Source organism: Periplaneta americana, chromosome 2 (genome assembly GCF_040183065.1).
Source record: "Periplaneta americana isolate PAMFEO1 chromosome 2, P.americana_PAMFEO1_priV1, whole genome shotgun sequence".
In the NCBI taxonomy this organism is placed as follows: Eukaryota; Metazoa; Arthropoda; class Insecta; order Blattodea; family Blattidae; genus Periplaneta; species Periplaneta americana.
This window is the reverse complement of record NC_091118.1, coordinates 196,094,739-196,121,112: the sequence shown is the minus strand read 5'-3', so window position 1 is coordinate 196,121,112 and position 26,374 is coordinate 196,094,739. Positions and strand designations below refer to the sequence as shown.

Sequence of the window (26,374 nt, the reverse complement as noted above, 5' to 3'; positions counted from 1 at the left end):
TTGTAAAATGGAAAAATGAAAACTGCTTTCTATAACCGCTTTGAAAGTTTGTAGTATTTTTCGCTTATCCTGAAAGGTTTTTTTTTTTTTTTTTTTTTTTGTACACAGCAGTTTTTCGGGATACAACGACAATACCTGACTGGCTGAAAACTATTTTCTTGTTTCATTTCGATTAGACACAATTGTTTTTATAGGTAAAAAAAACTGAAAATATTAGTGACGATGCTGATAACTGCCTGTGAAACCGAGACATGTTTTTCAACTTTAAAATTGGTAACATGATATTTAAGAAATTGTATGGGGGAGGACAGGTTAACAGAAATGTTATCTGTTGAGAAAGACATGGTAAAAGATATTCCATATTTCAGCAGGATAGCAATGGAGAAGTTCGTTAGTGAGGATAGAGCTACACTAAAAGTAAATAAATAGCTAACCATATGTATTAGACTGTGGTTATAGTTTGTTTTCAGTTCTGTTTGAGCCTCTCAGAATAAAATCCACGAGCCGCCACTGGTTAATGAGATGTTATTTGAGTATCATATCTACTAGAAATAGATTATCGGATGATGTTTCGGATGTTACGACTTTGGGATCAATGGGACAGTAACATTATCTACATCAATTTACGAATTCGTAAAAGTGAAAGTTTTTGACAACTTCAGTTTTGTATTCGAAGGTTCAGTGATTTCAATGGATTCTAAATGTTGGAGGGAATAACCTAATTTATCGCATATTTAAAGATGTATAAGAGTAGAATGGCATATTAGGATTAGTTAGGAGAGAAATATTATTTCATTCAATGTAGCATTTTGTAAATTAAAATGGAATATTAATTTACAATAAATTCGCTTCTGGAGTAACTTCAATGTAGATTTGTAATCTTCCAGTGTTCCGAAGTTCAATGGAGCAAAACAGCTGATAGGACAGATAAGAGCGGGTAAGAATTGGTTAGCAATGGTATCGCATTTATTGAAATATAAAAAAAGGAGAAATTTTCTTGTGTATGCTGGACTGAACCGGATATAATTTTTAATAACATAGTTTTAAAGGTTCGAGTAAGTTTCAAAATATTACTAAAGCATAGTTAGGCCTATTATTATTATGTAACTGGTCCATTCTGTGTTTCTGCCAATTGAGCATTTTTGGTGATCTCCACATCTTACGAAACGTCACATATTTAAAATAGACGAGGGTATTGGAGTATATGATAGATTATTCTATGATTGGTAAGTTTTATGTATATAAAACTTAACGTGCGAAATATGTGAGATATATGTACAGTAGCCTAGTTCAGTATATTAAACATCAATATTGATTCGTATATCATAATATTATGGTAAGTATTATCTTCACCTAGAATTTTTATCTGGATGAATACTAGGTATCAATTAACGAGACAAGCATATTACTGTTGGTGACCTCTTGACACTTATTTAATACATTATCTTATTAGTTTCGCTAGTTGACTATTGTACTAAATCTTATAGCAGTGAAAGTGTATTGCTTATGTTAAGTCGAATCTTGTGCATTAAAATAAAACATAAATAACTTGTCATAGAATATGTTTTTTTATTTTAGTTTTTAGGTACTTTCTATCTATGCGTGAAGGATTTCTGACGAAAATGAAAGAATTAGCAGTGGGAAAGCCAGTGAAGCTTGACGATGTAAGTAGAGAATAATTATTGTTTATGTTTCTATAAAACATAAAGTTAGTTACAGTAAGTTAGGTAATCTCTTTTTGTAGCTACATTTTTCAGAGCCTGGTGAAATCTTAGTTTTATTTCATTAAATTATATATTTTTATGTTATTTATTTAGATTATTAGGCCTACATAGTGTGCTGAAATTTAATTTAGTTGCAGTATTCTTATAATTTGTGTTTATTCTTCTAATTTTTATTAAGCCTACCTGTTGAACGAGGGACAAAGTATTTGGTTTGGTTACGTTATATTTAATTTAATTTTGGAAAATTGTGCGTATAAAATGTGTTGATTTTTTGACATATGAAATATTCACTGCAGTGAAGTTGTGAACTTTATGAATGCCATTTGTTTTGAATGTTAGGCCTACTGTTCCATGGATACAGTGAACATTTGATCTAGTTATACTTGGGGGAAAAAAAAAGTGAAAAATATTTAACTGGACTGTGGCTGTATACGAACCGAACAGGTAATTTGCTAGGAGACAACGTTGCGCATATACCAGTTTTAGACGTTTAGTGTAAAAGTGGTCTATGTGCAACCACATTTCCTAGTAAATTATCGAACATATAACCTCACATTTTGAAACTTTATATTCTGTATTGCTAAAACAGAAATCAAACTCGGTTCAGCCAGCCTGTAGTTAAATGATTCATTTTTAGACTGATTGTTATTATGTGCCCTGGACTTTTATTGTGGGGAAGATGGGGGCTTGGCTGATGCTTAAATTACTACATAATTAGCGACTGATCATTAACCAGAGCTTTATCTTTGACTTCACAATAATACTAATTTGTCTGATAAGGTCACATGACGATATTTATTGGTAAAATGTATTACAGATTCAAGTGCTGCTGAGAGATTACGTGCACATTGGCAACAAGGCTCGTGTGGAGGAAATGATTAATCGTCTTGTTGTCGGTGGCAGGGAGAAACTGCAGGTAAACAAATTCCTTAGGAACATAACGTTTGTAGTCTGTAGATGGCTGAATAGTTTGACCAGTTGCTTTTATTTGAAGATTGTAGACCTAAGGTTTTGTATTGTGCACCAGTCTAACTCATTTCTTACTGATCCTCTTGGAGACTGTATAACAGCATCACAGCATTGTTCAGTATTAATTTCATGCATATTTTATGGCTAGCATTAAGAAAAAAGGGAGTCTAATATGCGAGTAGATATGGTATTAACTGTATTCTTTAAGTAGATAAATGTATAGGTATTCTGCATGATGTAGGCACATGGGCTGGTAGCTAAGTAACAGGAGGTCGAGGACTGTGACAAGGTTAGATTGAATTAGATGAGAGGATAGCTAAGTTAAGGTATGGTCACACGTTGCTACTTTTGCAGTGATGCAGTACAAAAAACTGCGCAACTCTCGTACTGCGACGTGTGAACAACGGTGCAACCCGAAAAGTAGCGGCTGCCGAACCTGCTGCCCGCTACTTTTTCATGCTGCGCGCAGCTTAAAAGTAGCGACGTGTGAACAGGATTCTCAGGGTTGCAGCCGCAGCATTTTTGATATCGGTTTTGTTTAAACTTTTGCTGTGGTTGTGATCAGTGTTGCCACCCAAATGTGCCAATGATACTTTTATTGTTTGGATGTATTTTAATGGTAGATGTGATGAAAATAAATTATTTGTGACAGTTATTAAATGCACAACACAGTCTGAGCATAATTGGTGACGATATAATTCACTTTTTAAATTTTCTGTAGCGTAGTTTCAAACAGGAGGGTTGCCAACATTGATTACGTGAATATGCTGTTGGTTATCATTTAAGTATATAGGCGTTTTTAAAAGCTTTATAGTAAAAATAATGTCAATACTGAATACTAGATACGACAGAAAAGCAAATAATAGATAAGTAAGCTTTCGCATGAGTTTCTTAAGAATGCGAACATAACCACAAAATGTATATTGAGAAGTCAACACGGAGATGGAAACCTGCAGCATGACTGCGGCTGCAAAAGTAGCGCCTTGTGTGTGAACAGACTCGCAACCTCCAGTTGCAACTTTTGCTGCACTCGGGTTGCGGAGCACGAAAAGTATCGTGCAGCGCGTTACTTTTGGCTTACGTGTGAACACGACACGCAACTTTTGCAGCTGCAGTACAAAAGTTGCGCAGCAAAAGTAGCGACGTGTGACCGTACCTTCACAGGAAACTGAGGACTGTGACAGGTTTAGAGTGGGTTAGATGAAGGGATAGCTGAGTGACAGGAAGCAAGGACTGTGACAAGGTTAGTGTGTGTTAGATGAGGGGAAAATTAAGTGATAGGAAGCCGAGGAATACAACAAGATTAAATACATTCTCAAAAAAAAATTAAAGTGAGTTGATTGAGGGGATAGCTAACAAGCAAACGTTCTGATGGTGGCAGATAAAAAAGTTAAAATTTTTTTCTTTTACCATGTTAATAATGTCAAGAGAAGTGCTTATACAAATTTTGGCCTCACAAGACACCACTTATGAGGCAACTAAGCCAGGAGATAATGGGGTAGCGTGACCAGTTCCTTTCCCTTTACTTAGAATATTCTCAACCAAATACAGAAATATATGTTTCACATTAAAAGAGTTCATCTTCTTATTTTGGTAATTTATTTCATTTATGTATGTCCTTTGAATAACAGTTGCATGAAATAACTTTAAACAATATCATTCCATCATAGAGGATGGAATGAGGAACTGAATATAGATTTATGTGTAATTTATCTAAAATAATGTAGACTTTTCTTAGGAAATAGCTTTGATTGGATAAGCATAAGGCATCCTTTATGACTGATTAAGGTACCTGGTTGGGGTTTTTTCCGGGGTTCTTCCCCAACCAATTGAAGCAGGATTGCTGGGTAATTTTTGGCATTGGACCTCTCACTCATTTCGCCATCATGTTGTTGTTGTTGTTTTCTAATGCCAGGCATTTGACAATAAAGTCATTTGACCTCTTGCACTCCAATATTTTTCAAAGATATTGTCATGGTTAGCCACTGACGCACAGATTTTGAGATATGAAAATGGCAAGTTGTAGCCGATTTAAGTGAACACCATATTTTAACGTTTTGGTGGCTACTTCGTTCACACACAACCCCCAGAATGTCTGGAGGACCACACCTGCTGTTGGTCGACGGGTCCATTGGACCTAGCTGGGAGATCTTGTTGATCACCAGCTTTCCCTCCTTAAGCCGCTGGAGGACGATTTTAGTGCCATAGCAGGTCAGCAATAGGAACAGAAAAGTAGGAAGGGTAGGAAGGAAAGTGAAATGAACCCCTAGGCCCCGAATGCTCTAATACTGTCTGGGTCGAAGAAAGTAAGAGTTCAGTCAGAGGACTGGATAGGAAAGGGTAAAGAGATAATTAGGTGTTTAATAGAGAAAAATTATACCAAATTCGGCCAATAACTCATCATTAATTCATATATCGTCACCTCAATGCAAGAACTAGGTAACTTGATTTTTTCTATTTTGTGACATTGCCTATTTACTTATTTATTATTCTAAGGAATATGTCTCGTTTTCTTTTACCTATTTGTTATATTGGAAAATAGATGTCGCTGGTATCGTTCGATCAGTTACCTAGTTCTTGCATTACATTTTGTGCAATTTTTTCTATGCTATAAAAGAGATAACTAAAAAACGCAAATTTCGAGTTACCTAGTTCTTGCATTCAGGTGACTATATCATCATCATCATCATCATCATCATCATCATCATCCTAACAATAGCCCGGGTTAAGTTCACGTTGTGGTGTGCTGTACTTGTACAAGAGCGTAGCTGTTCGGCTACCCAATAGGAGTGGTAAGCACAATAAACCTCACGCTGCAGTGTAAGCTTTCAGGTCTGTTCTCCATACAAAGAGAAAAAAAAAAAGGTTTTATTTGACAGATGCATTGATTTTGAATGTTACTGCACAAAGCTGTATATGATTCAAGAATAAAAATAATTCTGTGAAGAATGGTCAGGAAGTAGGATGCAGTTTTTAAACAAAGTATAGCCTATATTTTTCTCTTTCAGATGATTTCGGACTTTGATCGGACCATCACAAAGCAGCACGTGAATGGGAAGCCAACAATGTCTAGTTTCTGTATGTAACGACCTTTGCGTGTGGTTAGTTATCCTATCAGGTGCTCCTTGCATGTGGATAGTTCATACCTTTGCATGCTTATAATCGTTGGTACAGTATTAGATGTATGAATTAATTTTGTATTCTATATCTGTACTTTATTCAACTGTTGTCTGTAGACACTGCAAGTTTTTGTTGTTCAGGATTAAGAAACGAGATATTTATAGTCCCGTCGCTCTTATTTCCGGCAGCCAATCACGTTGCAGGTCGGCTTGTGATTCGCTGATGAAGATAAAGAAGGCTCGATAAATACTTAATATAATCGCCCGCCATTTTAGCTCTTTCGTTGGCGTTCGCAGAAAGCACACGAGAACATTATTTGCCGCTCAATTATTTGCTGAATTACAGTGCGTTTGATTTATTACCATAAGAGCTACGACATGATAATGTTTAATGGTGTGGCAAATAGATCCCTCGTCCTGTAGCTTAGCAACGAAAGAACAAAAATGGCGAACGATACTACCTACCTAGACTTTATAGAGCCTTCACTTTCTATAACGTAAGCAAAGAGGAGGAGTCACCCGGGAATAACAGCGTCGCGGCTATAAATAAGGATAGTTTTTATAAATCAACTTTTCACACATTGGTTACAGTTTATAAAAAAAGTTGTATATAGTAATGTTAAGTTTTGTATGTAGATGAACAGCATTGTTTTCTGGGATCCAATGGTTGCTTTTATTGCATCTGAATCTGCCGAACTCCTTATATCATTGTGGTAATGGATAGTGTTTTTGTGCATAATGTTGACTTCGTTTATTTTCCTTCATCCACTGACCCAAAAAGTCCTGTTCACAGAGGCCATTATTAAAAGAGGAAACGACAACATTTGTTATCCTTTTGGTAACTCTCTGCAGACGCTTTTCCAGAGATGGGTCGTTTGACTTTTACTACGCACTTCTAGTAGATTGTTCGTGATCATATTGTGAACTAATAGTGTAGAAATTTTAAAAGGATGTAATGATATAGTTAATTTCAATTTACAGTGCAGTAAAAGTTTATAATCAGTAATTTTGAAGTTAATAAGATCCTATGTTGTAAATAAAAGTTGAAGGCCACATGTTATATGCAGGAACACCTTTGCATAGCAAGTATGACGAACTTGATTTTATTTTTACAAACCTTGAAAATGTAAAGTGCCGAAATGTACATTTTGTGGCTCAGTAATTAAAAACACAGCAAGACAGCATCTTCAAACACATAGAAGAGTATATAAGTTATTTACTTCCATCAAAATAATTTGTTTTCTTGTTCACATTAACACTTGTTTAAAACTTGAAACTATATTAGTTGAACTGTTAAAAGTGTTATAATTTAAACAGGTTATGTACTTTAGACGGGTCCCTGTCATTGGTCTAGACAATATTAATAATAATAGTTCTATTTTCCCTGGCAGAGTTAAGGCCATCAGGCCTTCTCTTTCACTCAACCAGGATCAAAGCACATACAGAAAAATACATACTGGTATACAAGTATTAACTTTAAAATAATAATAATAATAATAATAATAATAATAATAATAATAATAATAATAATAAACAGACCTGTTAATAAATCTACATATTACTCTGTGAAAAGATTTATTAAATCTACATACCTAGACTTCAACAAACAAAATTTGATAACACAATCTCAAGGAAAAAAAATGGAACTCTCTGCATCATAATCCACAGTTAATTCCTGATTTACCACGAAAATCGTCTGTAGCTGCATTTAGATTGGCAACAGGCCATGATTGTTTGGCCAAACACTTGGATAGAATTGGAATATATCAGTCCCCTAACTGCCCATTGTGCAACTCAAACCAAGAAATGGATTCGGAACACCTCAAAATCTGTGCTTCAGTGGCCGACCATGATAATATCTTTGAAAAATATTGGAATGCAAGAGGTCAAATGACTTTATTGTCAAACGCCTGGCATTAGAAAACAACAACAACTTTAAAATAATAATAATAATAATAATAATAATAATAATAATAATAATAATAATAATAATAATAAATAAAATAAAATAAAATAAAATAAGAGAGATTGAATACATATGAATATAATCACGCAACTAAAGGAATAGTACAATAAAATTAGTATAATCAGCACTGGTTACAACGAGACAATGACAATTACCTAGATATTAGTATTAATGGAAAAAACTAATTCTGTGCATTTAAAATATTTCTAAACAACCTAATTTTAAACGACTGAGGACTAAGACTACTCCTGATTTCCAGCGGCAGCGAATTCCATGAGCGGGCCATGGCTATTGAGAAAGAACTTGAGTACAGAGATGTCTGATGACGTGGTATTGATAGCAACAGATTGTGCTGTGAACGTGTATTACGATTATGATGTGAAGCTAGGAGAGTAAACCGAGAGGCAAAGTAGTTGGGTGTGAAATCATGTATAATTAGCAGGCAAAGAGAATGTACTAAATATCTATCTTGCAAGCGGAGCCAGGGAAGTCGTAGAAAATATTCCGATATATGATCATGTCAGCGGATGTTGAAAATAAATCGGACGCAGACATTATGTACACGTTGAAGCTTTTGAGAAAGTTCAGCACTTAGGTCGCTATATAAAACATCACAGTAGTCAAAGTGAGGCACTACAAGGGCCTGTACTAAAGGCTGTGTGATGTATCTTGTCTCACTGTGAAAAAAGAGAGAAAGGAGATATGTCTTACTTCGTCTGTATTGTTATGGTGATGGGGGGGGGAGGGAGTGGAACGATGCCGTCCATCCATCCAGTGGCGGAAGGGACTAGTTGATACATTCTGTAGCGCAAAATAAAATAACAAAATATCTCTCTTCGTACTGTGTAGTTCCATCCCTAAGCTTGTCTTTCAAGAAACTGAGATCCGGCAGCCTGTACAATAACAAGATTTTGAAAGGAATCCTGAAAATTTACAACCCTCCTATAATCTCATCCCTCATTTGAAGGGACTTGGTTTTATTGCTGCTGAGACAAGATAAACCTTACCAGGTATAGAATTCGTTTGAGTTTAGTAGGAAGGAAATTTTTCAGGCATTATGGCCGAAGTTTGTTTTAGGATATTTGGACTAGCGCATCAGTGAATTAATGCCTGCAGTATTTTCTCAGTTCTCTTTTCCAGAAGGGGAGGAAGTAGTTTCACTGTATAATATCCAATAAAATGAACAATTCTCACTTACAGTGTCCATCAGACAGAACAGCGTGTATCATAAAATCTTTGTTGCTAGGTATCTTCAGTCAGTGCACCCAGTTGCCAAGTGGGTACAAGGAACGAGACGCAGAATTGTGTAGACACTATAGACCCATTGAAATAGACCCAAATATCAGCAGAGAAGAAAAATCAAAGCATATGGTGGCTTGGTACCAGCAGGCAGAGAAACTCCTTAGAGGATTTGAATTTAGGATAGAAGAATTAGAAGAAGTCATCAAAAAGGAGGGAACAGAGCTTAGGTACTTGGTAATTCTATCCTAATGTATTTGCTTTTAGCCAGCATTGTATTATAATTGAAGAGTGCACTGCAAGAATGATGGATGTCATTTGCAGGAGAAGCAATTGAAAGTTTGAAATGCTTAGCGCTCAAAGCTTAACTGTGATTTTCCGATCATTACTGGACAATGACTAATGCTATATAACTCTCTATGTACATTCTATATGTCTTAAGCTATGCATTGACAGTCTTGGTTCATTTTCGACAAAGTGATATCCATCATTCTTGCAGTTGATTCTTCAATTGTTCAACTCATACATGTGAACTTGGAGATAATTAAATGTAAATAATTCTTTTCATGATTCTCTAGTTCTGATGTATGAAATCTGTAATATAAATGGAAGAATAACAGCATATTCGTACATATTTCATTGCTGCATGTTTTATGTTTATAGTTCCAAGCATGGAAGAGATTTCACTACTTTCCTGTATATTTTTGCTTTGTTTGGTTAAGTTTAGGCAAGTCAATGTCTTCATTGGAGTTACACTATTTCCTTAGCTTGTTCTATCTTTTTAATTTTGTGTAAAACATTCTGTTAAGTGAAATCTGTAAAACTCGGATTCTGTTATTATCTGCACCATTATTGCTCTGTTACAAATGTTTGAATTTTGCATAAATGTACATAATTTTCGTACCACATGACATCGCCAGAAGTATGTACAGATACAGAAATAAAATTTGGAGCTCCCTTATTATGTAAGTTTCACTTACAACACACTGCTCATGTGCAGTAAACAAGACCCCCTGTTTATATGCTACTAGTGAACAGTCGTGCGAAATTGTTGCCTACATACAGGTGGACTCCCATAAAGATTTGCTCCAAATTTTAATTCCGTATCTGTGCATTTACATTGGTGCATGCTGGAAGTTAAATCTAAAATTGTTTTACATAAATGCAGTACATAAACTAATCAATAATATATAGTCCTGTATTGTTCATGACTGACTTCCATTGTTCTGTCAGTTTTTAATTCTACGCTTGAAGAAAGTGGTGATTTGGTCCAATCGTTCGCCACTTTGTCTGTCGAAGCAATCATAACATTAACATGCGTAAATCACATCCTATAAGGGAGAATATGTACATAAACTGTAGACCATCGTCTCGCCCATGAAAGAGATGAGCTCTTACTGAATGGTAAAGTATAATATGTAGGTAAACCATTGTTGATTACTGCAGAGGAAAATATGGTCTAACTCATATTACTGATAGTGCCTGGTAACTTTGTCCGTGGAAGGAATGGCGACAAGTATACAACTCGAGGGGAAGGGTTAAGATACGGTCACACGTCGCTACTTTTGCTGCGCAACTTTTGTACTGCAGCTGCAAAAGTTGCGTGTCTTGTTCACATGTAAGCCAAAAGTACCACGCTGCATGCTACTTTTTGTGCTGCGCAACCTGAGTGCAGCAAAAGTTGCAACTGGAGGTTGCAAGTCTGTTCACGCACAAGGTGCTACTTTTGCAGCCGCAGTCATGGTGCAGGTTTCCATCTCCGTGTTGACTTCTCAATATACATTTTGTGGTTATGTTTGCATTATTAATAAAGTCATGCGAAAGCTTACTTATCTATTATTTGCTTTTCTGTCCTAACTAGTATTCAGAAATTGGCATTATTTTTACTATGAAGCTTTTAAAAACGCCTATATACTTAAATGATAACCAACAGTATATTCACGTAATCAATGTTGGCAACCCTCCTGCAAATATGCTCAGACTGTGTTGTGCATTTAATAACTGTTACAAATAATTTATTTTCATCACATCTAACATTAAAATACATCCAAACAATAAAAGTATCATTGGCACATTTGGGTGGCAACACTGGTCGCAACCGCAGCAAAAGTTTCAACAAAACCGATATCAAAAATGCTGCGGCTGCAACCCTGAGAACCCTGTTCACACGTCGCTACTTTTAAGCTGCGCGCAGCATGAAAAAGAAGCGGGCAACTGGTTCGGCAGCCGCTACTTTTCAAGTTGCACCGTTGTTCACACGTCATAATACGAGAGTTGCGCAGTTTTTTGTACTGCATCGCTGCAAAAGTAGCAACATGTGACCACTAGACAAGCTACTACCTGAACATCCTTCCTTCCCCGTCCCTGCTGAGAAGTCAGACCTCTCTACCGCGGCTAGACTTACTGGGAACAGACAGCAGTGTCATTGGATCAATTGGAGGGAGAGGGACCATTCCGAAAAAAGATCAAATAATTTTGTATCAACTGAGGCCTTAACACAAAACTATTACATGATATTGCACTTTGAACTCTTAAAGGATCTATTTTGTTATTGAGAAATCATTTATACAAATTAAAAAATTAGCTTCTCTTTTTTCTCTCACCATCTTTAAATCTACTTTCTTACAAAATTTTTCTTCTTATCTTTTAAATTCAGGTGTTTCGAATTTGCTCTTACTTACACTTTGTCTTAGGGAAAATCGTATAATTTAATTTGTTGTCGCAGTACTTGTCGAGATGACAGTCTTGTTTCATGCTTGCAGAGATGGAACAAACAAGATGCTGCAGGCACTGCAGACATCAGAAGTTCCTGTTCTGGTGTTCTCAGCAGGTCTGGGGGACACGGTGTCTGCTGTGATGCGGTACCACAGCGCTCTCCTTCCCAACGTTCATATTATCTCCAACTACTTGCGGTTTAATGGCCTACAAGTGAATGGCTTCCAGGGTGAAATCATCCATTCATTCAACAAGAACGAGCACGCCATCGAGAAATCGGATTACTTCCAGGTGGAGCACTTATTAATTAAAGAATCTATCAACCAGAAAAATGCGAGAAACTCGTTGTTTTGAACAAGGAGAGCTATTTAAAGATGGTATGAGGACTATGAGAGTATTAACATGAATTCAGATTATTACTGAGAAAATGCAGTCACAATGATAGCTGGCATCTCTTGAGAATGAATCTATTTATTTATTTTTTATCTTCTTGGGTTATTTTACGACGCTGTATCAACATCTAGGTTATTTAGCGTCTGAATGATATTGTAAATTTATTTCAACTCAACAACAGTGTAATTTATTGTCACAACAATAACTCTTCACTCTCTACAATTTAACTGCACTCCCGTCAACAATGGAATTTGCTCTCCACACAGTAACGCAGTATTCGTTATTGCACTCCACAGACGACAGTGACAATTTACTTGGAATATTGAGAACAACAATGAACTGAATTTTAACTAATGTTCATAAAGCACTATTTACAAATCAGAACTGTCAGTTCTCAGTTCACAGTTCTTATAGCTCAGTCACTCGAGTTCACAGTATCTCGAACCACAGACCTTCAGAGACAGTCCACTGTACTCGAACTCAGGTCTCTCCAACTGCGATCTACTGCACTCGAACTCAGGTCCCTCCAACTGCGGTCCACTGCACTCGAACTCAGGCCTTTGGATGCTGACACAGTTGCTGACGCACACTCAAGTCGAACTCCGGTACACAAGACTGTCTAGCTTGCTCTGTTCACTGGCTTACTGACTGAACTAATCAACTGAAACTGCCCAAGTTCGCTCGCGTTTCTTCTTTTATAGCTACAGCGACGTAGCCTGGAAAGTTCGACGGACTTCTCGGCCTCTCTAGGCAAGCAGAAGATGCGCGCGCAACCTCCCTCGCCGCATAGGCCCTTTCCCCTCTCTTCTCTCCGCTGCACGCCGTCCCTCAGTGCTCCGTGGAGCCCGTGTCGACTCACGCGCGATCTGCTCTCTTGCGGGACGCTGGTCGTGAGTTCGAATCTCACGTCGCTGTCACAATATGAAGATGATCATGCTGGTGAAATGAATCCGGGGTCCAGCACCGAAAGTTACCCAGCATTTGCTTGTATTGGATTGAGGGAAAACCCCGGAAAAAAAAACCTCAACCAGGTAACTTGCCCCGACCGGGATTCTAACCCAGGCCACCTGGTTTTGCGGCCAAACGTGCTGACCATTACTCCACAGATGTGGACTGGATCGAAATCATATCCATCTATAAATAGGCAGTTATAAATCTGTGAATAAAAGAAATTTATGCCAACCCAGTAAGCGTTTCTGAATATGGAAAAGATAATGATGATGATGATGATGATGATGATGACAATGACGGATGATGATTGTGGTGGTGATGATGATAATGATGATATAAGTGCCGTCACTTAACATCACAGTTGAAGTGTGAAGGTAATGAATGTTCTGATTGCCTTGAGAAAAGTGTGTTCAGATATATTTTCTATAAGCCTTTAACTCTTTTATTGACTAACTGAAAGCTATTTTAGGAAGTGTAGGATGTAGCAAACAAAATAAGTATGGAACTAGAAATTCATTCCCTACGCACAACCTTAATAAGATTAGAGAGTTTGATTGCTGAGAGATTATAGCTAGTGATGGGTAAATTCCTGAGAATTCTGCTGTTGGGAATATTTCCGGGAATAATCCCCGAATATTTTCCAGTCATCAAAATGGAAAGTATTGTTAAAATTAAGTGATATTATTTAAATCATACTGAAAATTCTGTTAACTACAGACTTTTTTCATATGTAAAACAGGGAAACCATTAAATGGACATAGAAGCCTCCTTTTAAATGATTATTAACAGTTTAACAACTTTACAATAAGTTTCTCTTTTTTCATTTGATGAACAGTTTTATTGTTGTTTAAAATTAGAGTTAAAATACACAGAGTAATACATAAAAAATTATATAAAGGTCAGTCTAAAAGACTCCTCAACAATAATAAGCATGTTCATTCTAAGTAGAAATTATCGTATTTTCTCTAATACCACGCACACTTTTTTTCTGAAATATACAAGTAAAGAATACGGGTGTGCGGCTTATTCGAAATGAAGTTGACAACATTGTCCGATTTTCCTTCTGCACAACTCCTAAGATGGTAGCATATGCCATTATCTTTCCGCGTGAATATTTCAATTGTTAATATTGTTAAATGGCGTTTGAATTAGCAATTACATGTATTACAATCAAGTTCAAGCATGGTAAGTGTATATTTTGTGTGTCTTATATTTTCAGTTCCGAAAATGAGTACCACTAAAGTATGAGATTGCGACCCTTTACTTGCAGTGAAAAACTTAAAATTATTAACAGTATCAACATTATTATTGATGTCTAAAATTTATGTAGACTCTACTGGACTGTACCCGAGCACGAGCATATGCTCATTTTGGGTATCTATCCAAATGTACCATTTCAAATGTAAATCTATACTAATAATAAATCTGTAGCCGAAATTTTTCTGGTAATTTTCGATTTTCCAAAAATAATTGGTCCTAACATATATAATTAACCACCCTGAAACCGAAAATCGCTTTTTTGAAATTTTTGTTTGTATGTCTGTCTGTCTGTCTGTATGTATGTTTGTTACCTTTTCACGCGATAATGGCTGAACGGATTTCGATGAAAATTGGAATATAAATTAAGTTCGTCGTAATTTAGATTATAGGCTATATGGCATTCAAAATACATTATTTAAAAGGGGGTTATAAGGGGGCCTGAATTAAATAAATCGAAATATCTCGCTTATTATTGATTTTTATGAAAAATGTTACATAATAAAAATTGCTTTAAAAATCATTTCCGATAAGTTTTATTCTTTGAAAAATTTTGGTAGGACTGATATTTAATGAGATAAATGAGTTTTAAAATTAAAATAACTGCCATATAAGGCTGTGTAATGAATTAAAAAACAAATGACTTCGTCTATAAGGGGCCTTGGACAGCAACAATCGAAAGCTATGAAAGATAGCCTACAGATAATGTTTCTGCGTTTCTATGAAGTAATATCAGAAGCTTAATTAACCGATTTGTATAATTAATTATTAATTCACCATTGGAAAGTGTAGTTTCTCTAGATGGACATAATGCTATAATGTTATCACAGTAACTCCTGAGTGAATCGAGGACAGGTAACATTAAAATATATTCTTATGCACAGAAAACTTGATAGGCTATTCTGTATATTCGTTTCCTGTATTTCATAAACTAATTTTTATGACCAAATGAGTGGTCTCTGGATCAAAATGATCGCATTTTAATTTTTTAATTAAATTTAAATTAAGTAACGTAATAAACGATTTATCCTTCTATCAAACACGAATGTTCCCTGGATAAAATGTCCTATTTTAATTATATAATTACTTTATATTTATTTCTAACGGGTGCAGCGGAGTGCACGGGTACGGCTAGTTATGAATAAATTTGAATTTGAATTGAATCAAAGATGCAAAGGAGTGTGGAAATCATGTTATAGGCCATAAATTTGATGTAAGTGAAAGTTGCATCAGAGACTGGAGGATCCTGTTCCAGGATAAAATTTATTATTAACCAAACTGTATTTTGAGTTTAATTAATTTTAATTTGTTGTGAATACATTTGTTTAAAGTTCCTTCCCCCTCAAAAGTGGGATGCGTGGCTTGTTTGGTTGGGTATTCAAGAAAATACAATATTAAATGGTATCAGTTGTTTTTGTTTGTATACATCTGAAGTTTGATTAGTGAAATATGTTACTAGTCAGCGATGTTTGCAATGAAGGTGCAAAGGAGCTGGCTACCTTACCCCATTATCTCCTGTTTTAGTTGCCTCATGAGTGATGCCATATTGGTGTCACTTATGAGGTTCAAACCTGTCCTAAGCAGCAACAACCTACAATAATTGAAATGTAATTCCTATTTTTAGCCAACTCTTACAAATTGGTAGTTTACTGTTTGATGACTTTTTCCAAGGTTCTTGGAAGTCGCAGCAACGTCATACTGCTTGGAGATGAGATTGGAGATGCTGGCATGGCTGCAGGTGTCCATGATGCTGATGCAGTCCTCAAGATTGGATTCCTGTATGAACGAGTAAGTAGTGTACATATAGCCCTGATCTTCTTACTTTATTCCGTACCATCATTGCTACTCCTAGTCCAATATATTTTTGTTATTGGTATTGAGTTCACAAAGGTTTCCTTCAAACTTATTTATTAATTCCTAATTTTATATGTAATGTCTAGTACCAAACCCCAGTCCTCATTAACAATATGTATACAGTAATCTCTTATTAAGTGAGTTAACTATTATATTGCAAAACACTTTTATTATTATTATTATTATTATTATTATTATTATTATTGTCATCATCATCATCAATAACAACAACAACAACAACAACAACTGAGTTTTCACAGGGGGATGTGAAACTACAATTCCGCAACAACATCATCCTGCTGCCGTGAAGAAACATTTGCCAATGTCAAATTTTCACTAACCTTGCGAGAATCACTACCAGACTTTTTAATAAAAAATTGCAAAATTGAACTTTGCTGTCGCTTATACATATCAAAAACTCGGAATGTCTCGGCCTCCCCAAAGATCTTTTCCCTCTGGCCTCCCAACTAATACTATATGCATTTCTAGATTCGTCCATATGTAACTTTCTCCACTCTCCTATAGCTTCATTACTCTTAGCCGCAAATATTTTCCTAAGTACCTTAGTCTCAGACACCCTTAACCTCTGTTCATCTCTCAAAGTAAGAGTCCAAGTTTTCACAACCATACAGAAGAACCGGTAATATAACTGTTTTATAAATTCTAACCTTCAATTTTTTTGAGAGCAGACTGGATGACAAAAGTTTATCAACTGAATAATATCAGATATTTCCCATATTTATTCTGCGTTTAGTCTCCTCCCGAGTGTCATTTATGTTTGTTACTGTTGCTCCAAGATACTTGAATTTTTCCACCTCTTCAAAGGATAAATTTCCAGTTTTTATATTTACATTTCGTACAATATTCTGGTCACAAGACATAATAATACTTTGTCTTTTCGGGATTTACTTCCAAACGTATCTCTTTACTTGCTTTAAGTACAATACCCGTGTTTTCTCTAATAGTTAGTGGATTTTCCCCTGACATATTCACGTCATCCGCATAGACAAGCAGCTGTTGTAATCCTTTCAATTCCAAACCCTATCTGTTAACCTGGACTTTTCTAATGGCATATTCTAGAGCAAAGTTAAAGAATAAAGGTGATAGTGCATCTGCTTACTTCAGCCTGCAGTGAATTGGAAAGCATCAGATAGAAACTGTCTTATGCAGACTCTGCTGTACGTTTCACTGAGACACATTTTAATTAATCGAACTAATTTCTTGGGAATACCAAATTCAATAAGAATATTATAAATATAGGTGAAAAATATAATAATAGGGAAATTGAAAGGACCGAGAAAAAATGTTGGAAATGATGGGAAAACATTAATTGCAGAAATGTAAAAACAGGGTTCGACTGAAAATGTCACCTCTGCACCAAGCTGAGCATCCTTCATCCGTGCTCCTCTTCTCCTCTCCTTGCATTTACTACAGAGGGAAGCAAAAGTTCAGTCATGAAAATTTCTTGTTGTTGCAGGCAGAGGACAGACTTGGGGAATTCCTGGAGCACTTCGATATTGTGCTCGTTGACGACCAAACAATGGATGTCGTCAATGGATTACTTGACTTCATTTTATGAACCTTCTCACACTAATTACTCAGATTTTTATTATCTTCCCTACTTAAGACATTCTCATACAGTACAAATGCAAAGACTGCAAAGACAGATCTTATGCAGAAGAGCACTGGTTTTTGTTTTGCTGGGCTATGTGTACTCACGTGAGTTCAACTTGCCATCCTGGAAAACCCGAATTAACGCTATTAACATCTACACTGCATTTTGTAAGTAATCATTATGATACAGTTGTGAGCTGTTTGTCTTCTGATGTGAAGTTGTACATACTATTATATTTCAGAGATTATAATAGGGATCTTACACCCATACGGAGCACACGAATTCCTACTCGTAGAGTGTGTACCATTACTCATGGTGATGGCAGTAGGCTGTATATTAATGTTATTCGTAAATTATTAATTTGTGGACCCAGCTGTGGCTTGATCAATGAGGATCTGCCACCAAGGAAATTGAATTCGATTTCAGTGGTAGATCCTGTAAGATTTGTCTCGTACAAAGTGGCTATGTGATAGGTTTTCTCTGAGTGCTTTGGTTCCTCTTGCCAATTTTATTTCACCGTTTAATAATAATAATAATAATAATAATAATAATAATAATAATAATAACAACAACAACAACAACATCACCGGTTCGGTTGTGAAACTTGGACTCTCACTTTGAGAGAGGAACAGAGGTTAAACATATTCGAGAATAAGGTGCTTAGGAAAGTATTTGGGGTTAAGAGGGATGAAGTTACAGGAGAATGAAGAAAGTTACACAGCACAGAACTTCATGCATTGTATTTTTCACCTAACATAATTCTTCTTCTTCTTCTTCTTCTTCTTCTTCTTCCCTTCAAGTATTAGGCCAAATGGCCTGTTACGATCTCACAGTTGAATTTTCAATCCAGCGCTTCTTTGGACGACCGAGAGATCTCTTCCCGTTTGGACGATAGTGGAGCATGACTTTTGGGATTCTATCTCTATGCATGCGATGCAGATGATTTATCCAGTTGTTCTGATAATGTTTTACGTGATTAATTACAGGTTTTAGTTGTAATTCTTCCATTACATCTTCATTGCATTTGTGATCCTATTTCGTATATCCCGCTGTATATCTCATAAATTTCATTTCATTAGCCGTTATTCTGCTTTCGTCTTTCTTCCTCAATGTCCATGCCTCACTGCCGTAACAAAGTACAGGTCTCGCCAAGGTCTTGTATAGGCGAATTCTAGTATGCCTTTGCACTAGGGGAGGTTTTGTAATGTTGTTAATTATTCCCATTGTTTTGGTGCATTTAGAAATTTTCTGTGAAATGTCTACTTCATCGAAAAAAGATAATGTGTATCCGAGATATGTAAAATAATTTACTCTTTCTAATATTTTTTAATCTAAACATATTTTGCTAGGCACAGGGTATTTTCTGCAGAAGGCCATAATTTTAGTTTTTTTCGTTATTGATTTTCATATCATATTTAATTCCAATTTTGTTAAAATTAAAAATTGAACGTTGTAATTCATCTTCTGAGGATGCCACCAGAGCTAAATCGTCTGCAAAACGTAATGAATCTAGTTATAAATGTCTATTGAGTTGTATATATCGATGAGGCACATTAAACATTAGGAACATTAAATCCAGACTTTTGAGATGAGCAGGGCATGTAGCATGTATGGGTGAATCTAGGAATGCATATAGAGTGTTAGTTGGAAGACCTGAGGGGAAAAGACCTTTGGTGATATCGAGACATAGATGGGAGGATAATATTAAAATGGATTTGAGAGAGGTGGGATATGATGGTAGGGACTGGATTAATCTTGTTCACGATAGGGACCGATGGTGGGCTTATGTGAGGGCGGCAATGAAGCTTCGGGTTTCCTAAAAGCCATAAGTAAGTAAGTAAGTATGTAGTAATAATAATAATAATAATCACCATCCTGTCAGCATTATAAGTTTAAAGATAGCCTATTACGGTATTAAGTATTGATCCTTTACTCTTATTGCCAACATAGAAATTCATACATTACTAAAGTCTGTGTGATGAATCTTGTCTCACTGTGAAAAGAGAGAGAAAGGAGATATGTCTTACTTCGTCTGTGTTGTTATGGTGATGGGGAGAGTGGAGCGATGCTGTCCATCCATCCAGTGGCGGAAGGGACTAGTTGATACAATTCTGTAGCACAAAATAAAATAAAATATCTTTCTTCGTACTGTATAGTTCCGTCACTGATCTTGTCTTTCAAGAAACTGAGTTCCGGTAGCCTGTACAATAACAAGGCTTTGAAAGGAATCCTGAAAATTTACAACCCTCCTATAATCTCCACCCTCATTTGAAGGGACTTGGTTTTATTGCTACTGAGACAAGATAAACCAAAGCAGGTATAGGTCGTCTTATGAGTAATATCGGTTTTTTAAGTTTGGTGTTTGTAAAGTTTTAAGAATTTCCTTTAGTTGGGCAGTTTACAGGATGCTAGACTATTATTATTCCTAATAAGCAGAACAAAGAAGGGGGTCCAAATCTTAATAGAACAATCCAATAAAATTGGCTTATTCATAAATCCGGGAAAAACTACATACATGAAAGTATCGAGAAAAGACAACAATATTGTATGTATGTATCTAATGCTCTGAATTTGACAATAAAGTCATTCTTCTTTTCGCCTCCCAATATTTAGAGATGGGATCGTTAAATGTTGACACTGAGCTATTGTCAAGGCCGGTTCCTTTAAGTCCTTAATATGGATAATTAAAGGGTCTCCTTTCTCTTAAAAACAATAACTCTTTTACAGCTGAGACAACAAAGAGACACTTAAGATAGGTTACCAAGAACTTGAGAAAGTCGACAAATTCCAATATCTCGGACATAAAATCACAGATAAAAATTTAATAGAAACAGAAAAGAGATGCTTTTTTTTTGCTCTGAAATCATTAATGATTTCCAAAATTCTTACTACAGCAACAAAAAATAAGATGCTACAAAACAATAATTCTCCACGTTTTAATATACGGAGCAGAAACATGGGTTCTAGGAAAGAAGAACAGAAAAGGTACTAATACGAGGGTAATCCCGGAAGTAATGCACAAACTTACTTCAATGGCACACATATTTTTTCAATCCACTTACATCAAAATCATTCAAAATAGTCCCCTTGAAGTGTTATGACTGCTTCCCAGTGTTGTGGTAAAACTTTGGATACCACTTAATTCTTCTTTCAGGTTTAGGTCTCTAATGTGTTGGGTCACAGCTATGTTCAGGTCATTTAATATTGCAAAAGTTGACCTTGAAGTGGATTTTTCGTTTTTGGGAAAAGATCATAGTCAGGTAGATTAATATCCGGATTGTAGGCGGGCTGAGGGAGTGTTTCCCACTTGTAATCGACATCTACTTTCCTTCGCTGTTCATTTACTTTTCTTTAATACTTCCTATGCCTCCTGCTGATTGCCAGCTTTGTATTGAGCCAAGCAGCACAGATCTTCCCAGCAATCACCCATGCTATGACTTGTTAAAGTGCCAGCAAATTTTAAATGGTCCTCTCTTTACTATATACGTAATAATAAAATACATGACTATCTCATGTATGCATGATTGACATGTCTCCAGACATAAAGTTATACGTAAGGTACCCAGCGAATAGGGATTATAAAGAATGGACACTGAGCGAATTTTCCTGTGTTTTGTTTCTCTGTGCGCTAGCGGCTAGTTCCACTTTCAAGCGCTAGAGGTAGTGTAATCGAGCATACGCTAAGATAACAATTGAGAATAGAATTAAGGCACAGGATCCAAACATCGCCTACCTTATTGCATAATCCAGTAACGCTTTGCTTCAAATAAATTCAAGTTAACAGCTTTTCCTTATTTCTCAGTGACAAACTAGTTGTAATAATAATATTTTATATTTCAGATATCATAAATTATATTATAAAATAATATAATACATCATAAAATTAAGTATCGAATTCGTTTAATATTTGTATAATAATATAATATAGGTATATGGTTTTACTTCTCGTAAGAGTTTTGTTTTTCCATTTTCAGCTCTATCAAATCATTACATATTTTAATTGTTGTTGGGGTCAACGTCTGAACTCTCATTATAAAGGAACTCTAGAGTCTAGACATTTCAGTTAATGAAGGATTTATTATTTTATGGATCCAATTTATTTTATTTGAGTACATAATGTACCTAGATGTATTAATTATATGTGTTATATTTCCGCTGTTTCGACTGCTAGCTGGTGTGATGTCAGCGCCAACTCTAGGGAGAAAGCAGAATCTGACGCTCTAGCTGGCTTGAAGGTCATTGAAATCGGTCCAGTTACATCAAAGGTACCGACGCGAAGTGTCCATTCTTTATAATCCCTATTCGCTGAGGTACCAGTACCTTTTATTTATTAGATATGGACTCCTTATACTGGGTGTTCGTTTCAAAGTGTGTCATGACGTCACTGTTGATGAATCAGCAATTTGAAGCGAGTTTCAGCTTTTGTGTCAGAGAAGTTGCCTATTAATCAAGACATTCAATCTGAACTTGAGAATGTGTACAGTATAACTTGAATGTTGTAGCAACAGATGGCGGTCTGTACGGTCTGTGTGCTACCATAACCTCTTTCGAACTGTGTTTTGCGCAGCCAAATCATACGCAGGGTATTTGTTATCATCGGTTGCGTACGGCAACATTCCACAATACAATCAAATGCTCCGTGTCCATGTTGACTGTCGAAGTTAATGTCAACAAATACGTAACTTTTTTACAAAACAAATATGTAACTTTTATTCAGAATAACAATAATTACTTTCTATAATTGACTATAAACACTCCCGTCAACAATGGGATTTCAACTCCACACAGTAACACAATATTCGTTATTGCACTCCACAGACGACAATGACAATTTACTTGGATTATTGAGAACAACAATGAACTGTTTATCTTAACTAATGTTCACAGAGTACTATTTACAAAACAGAACTGTCAGTTCTCATTTTACAGTTCGTTTGCCTTGGCTAATTCCTCTAGCTCAGTCACTCGAGTTTACAGTATCTCGAACCCCAGACCTTCAGAGACAGTCCACTGAACTTCGAACTCAGGTCCCCCAACTGCGGTCCACTGCACTCGAACTCAGGGCTTCGGATGCTCACACAGCTGCGGACACACTCAAGTCGAACTCCGGTCTCGAAGCTGGCTTCACTGCTACACAAGACTGGCAGGTTTGCTGTCCAACGATTACAACAACGACTGCAAGTAACCTCCATATACCCTCTCCCCATATCCCGACAGTAAGAAAAAACTCACCTTAATACATGTTTCGAAACAGTTCACATTCCTGCCACTACCAGCGTTACCGTACGTATCAGTAAGTACTCTTCTGAATGAATGCCGTACTTGCTAGGCAACTTCTCTGGCACATAAGTAATACACCTCTGCGGAAGTGTAGGAAGATTGAATTCTCTAGGCTCATCGACTAGCCATATGACGGCATACAGCGAGCCATGACACACTTTGAACTGAACACCCAGTACTCTTCCTTACAGTATCCTGCCGAATGTTCGAAGACAGGCGGAACCCTAGAGCTTAAAGTTATTGTCGTGTAAAATTGAAGTATGTCTATTACTTCCAGTGCCATGCATTTTATGTAAGCTTTGGATAAAAATTAAATTTAAATATTTGATTACAATCTTAACTAGGGTGACCAACTTTCCCATATTTTCCGGGAACTCCCATATTTGAGGCAATATTTTTGGATCCTCCCTGCTTCTGTAAGCTGGTCTCCTAAGCCTCGGGTATTTTTCTTTTTCAATCATGACCTTCAATTTTTATTGCAATCTAATAATAATAATAATAATAATAATAATAATAATAATAATAATACCCGCCAAATATAGGAAGAGACTAGTGAAGTGCTTTGTATGGAGTGTGGCATTGTATGGGGCAGGAACATGGACATTACAACTAAGTGAACAGAAGCGAATAGAAGCATTTGAAATGTGGGTATGGAGAAGAATGGAATGTGTGAAGTGGACAGAGAGAGTAAGAAATGAAGCTGTGTTGGAAAGAGTGGATGAAGAAAGAATGATGCTGAAACTGATCATGAAGAGGAAAAGGAATTGGTCGGGTCACTGGCTGAGAAGAAACTGCCTACTGAAGGATGCACTGGAAGGAATGGTGAACGGGAGAAGAGTTTGATGTGGAAGAGGATATCAGATCATAGACGACATTAAGATATATGGATCATATGAGGAAACGAAAAGGAAGGCAGAAAATAGGAGAGATTGAAGAAAGCTGGGTTTGCAGTGAAAGACTTGCCCTTGGGCAGAACACTAAATGAAAAAATGAAATATATATTAGATATAAACTGACATTAATATCGATAGTTCAGTAGATACCATTCAATACAATTCTGTTCTGGTGATTTTTTTTTTTTTTCAATTTACATAGCAGAATACAAAATTAAATATTCTGCAGCATCTGGTTGAAAATATAAACACGTTAAAACTGGAAAACAATGTACTAGGGCATTCGAAAAGTAATGGCAACATAGTTACTGCTTCACACTAAGTTTATTTAGGTTACTTTTGACATTATTAATAATAATAATAATAATAATAATAATAATAATAATAATAATAATCTGTGGTGCCACAGCCCTCAAAGGACCCAGACGTACCAGCCGGCTGCTGACCTCACATTCACATGCCGAAGCAGAGGTGGATGATCATCCAACCAAAATGGAGATATCGTCTGGTTAGCAGGATGATCCCCTCAGCCATTATAGGTGACTTTCATAACTGGATTTCACTATCGTAGCTCCCCAAGTGCATCACCATGCTGGGTGGGCACCTGTCCTATATACTAGCCGAAATTTCATGAGAAAATTTCTCCCCCCATGAGGACTAGAACCAGCATGCATTTCGTGACACGAGTCCTAGGCAAGATGCCTTAGACCACGATGCACGGAGCGGGATGCTTTTGACATTACATACTTCAAATATGTCATGTTGCCATTGCCAAAGTCTTGGAAGATTGGTGGACTCCATCTGCAGCAGCATTTCTGGATATCTCTCTCACTGATCAATCTAAAGCTTTTCAGATGTCAACTCTTGATTGAAAGCGAATGCCTCACTTCCACCTTACTTGCAATAGTTCAGTATGGTAGGACTTCTCTCCTACAGGCTTCTTGTAATGCCCTAAAGCATTGAGTTGCATGTTTTTCTCTTGCAACTTGGATTTTTATGAAGCATCTTTGTTCGTACCTTTAGGGCTATATTGTTTACTACAAATCAGAAACAGCCACTGTTTTACAACATATGGCTACTTCGAGACTTTCAATATAGCAAATTTATGAAATAATCGCTGCTCTATTACGTAGTACAAGATTTCAACACTAGGAGCACTGATTTACAGCATTGTTGCCATTACTTATCGAATGCCCTAATATTTTAAAATATTATTGCACTCAAAATTGTAAACTAAATACTATGAATAATTTTATCTTGACAAGATAATATTATTTAACTAATTTTATTCACCAGAAGTAATTGCTAAATTACTATAAATTGGTTTAAGAGACATTGCTTGCTTTCAATCATCTGATGATTCATTTATTTTTAAGATTCAGTTAATAAGACCATTTGTTGAATTTGTGTTAAACTAATAGTTTTGTATGGAAAATAGAAAGCATTCCTTCATTCAGCTCTGGCTTCACACCCCCAAAAAATTACGCTAAATTTGTTGTGACCAAGTCTCCTGTATTTTTGTGATCAGAAGTTGGTCACCCTAATCTTAACATAAGTTTTCATTGTCAACTTTGAACTAACAGAGTTTGGGAATGAAATGGTAATTTGAATGTAATTGTGATTTATAAACTAGAAATGTGTGTATATTTTTTTAAAGTCCATACTTGCAAAGCAAAATACAAATTGAACTTGATTAAACTGCTTTCCTTACTGATTGTGTAGAACAAAGTTGCCAGTATTTGCCATCATGAGAAATGCACCTTTGTAGATTTTCAAGTTCTTCACAATATTAAACTACATAATTACGATTACAGTATGTCTTCAGTTATGAATATGATGATTATTGTAATAACTCACTGTGATGAATATGGCATATGATCAACATGTGATTGTAGATTATGCGTATGTTTAATGGGACAGACATATTTGGTATGTGTATGTAATTTATTTTCTGAAATAATAAATATTTTATCCGATTTTATGCACAAGTCAATCTTGTAACGACCTCTTCTGCAGTCAATGACATTAATGGGATAGAAAATTTTAAGATAAGTCGAAATCTGAAGTCTGCTACAGTCACCTTGACGTGTTAGTATTTTAAGCAGTGGCGGCTCGTGAACTTGTGGATTGGGAGAGCTGCAGTAGATTTCGGTACATACAAATTTCACTTCTTGATACCATTACTAATAAGTGTAGGACAAAAATAAATGCACTACATATCGAAAAACCAAAACTTCCTGACTTAGTTGGGAGATGTCTGTGGGACCATTTGCTAATCCGTAAGAAAAACTAATACCATCGATTTCAGTCTGAATTCAGATCGGCAGACACTCAACTTACAATCTACCAGTTCATCCTGAATTGTCTTAGAATAACCTTAAAAAGTGGCATGTTCCAAA

The 26,374-nt window shown here is 36.1% G+C and overlaps 1 protein-coding gene across 5 annotated transcripts; it reads left to right on the top strand.

Moving 5' to 3' along the window:
* Window positions 1-873: 873 nt before the first annotated feature.
* Window positions 874-25,951, top strand: cN-IIIB (cytosolic 5'-nucleotidase IIIB). 5 transcript variants are annotated; one of them, XR_011331034.1, is made up of 9 exons: window positions 1,090-1,226; window positions 1,579-1,664; window positions 2,542-2,640; window positions 5,702-5,771; window positions 9,025-9,247; window positions 11,780-12,023; window positions 16,005-16,121; window positions 17,665-21,360; window positions 22,113-25,951. XR_011331034.1 is itself a non-coding variant. In XM_069819266.1 (8 exons), exons 2-8 carry the CDS (start codon window positions 1,599-1,601, stop codon window positions 17,764-17,766), a joined length of 921 nt encoding a protein of 306 aa, XP_069675367.1. In that variant the 5' UTR covers window positions 874-937; window positions 1,579-1,598; the 3' UTR covers window positions 17,767-25,951. The 5 variants fall into 5 exon arrangements, 4 of the variants coding, with proteins under 4 accessions (XP_069675367.1, XP_069675366.1, XP_069675365.1 ...); XM_069819266.1 differs by lacking the exon at window positions 1,090-1,226 and adding an exon at window positions 874-937 and having other exon boundaries at window positions 17,665-25,951; XM_069819265.1 differs by lacking the exon at window positions 1,090-1,226 and adding an exon at window positions 918-1,049 and having other exon boundaries at window positions 17,665-25,951.
* Window positions 25,952-26,374: the final 423 nt, after the last annotated feature.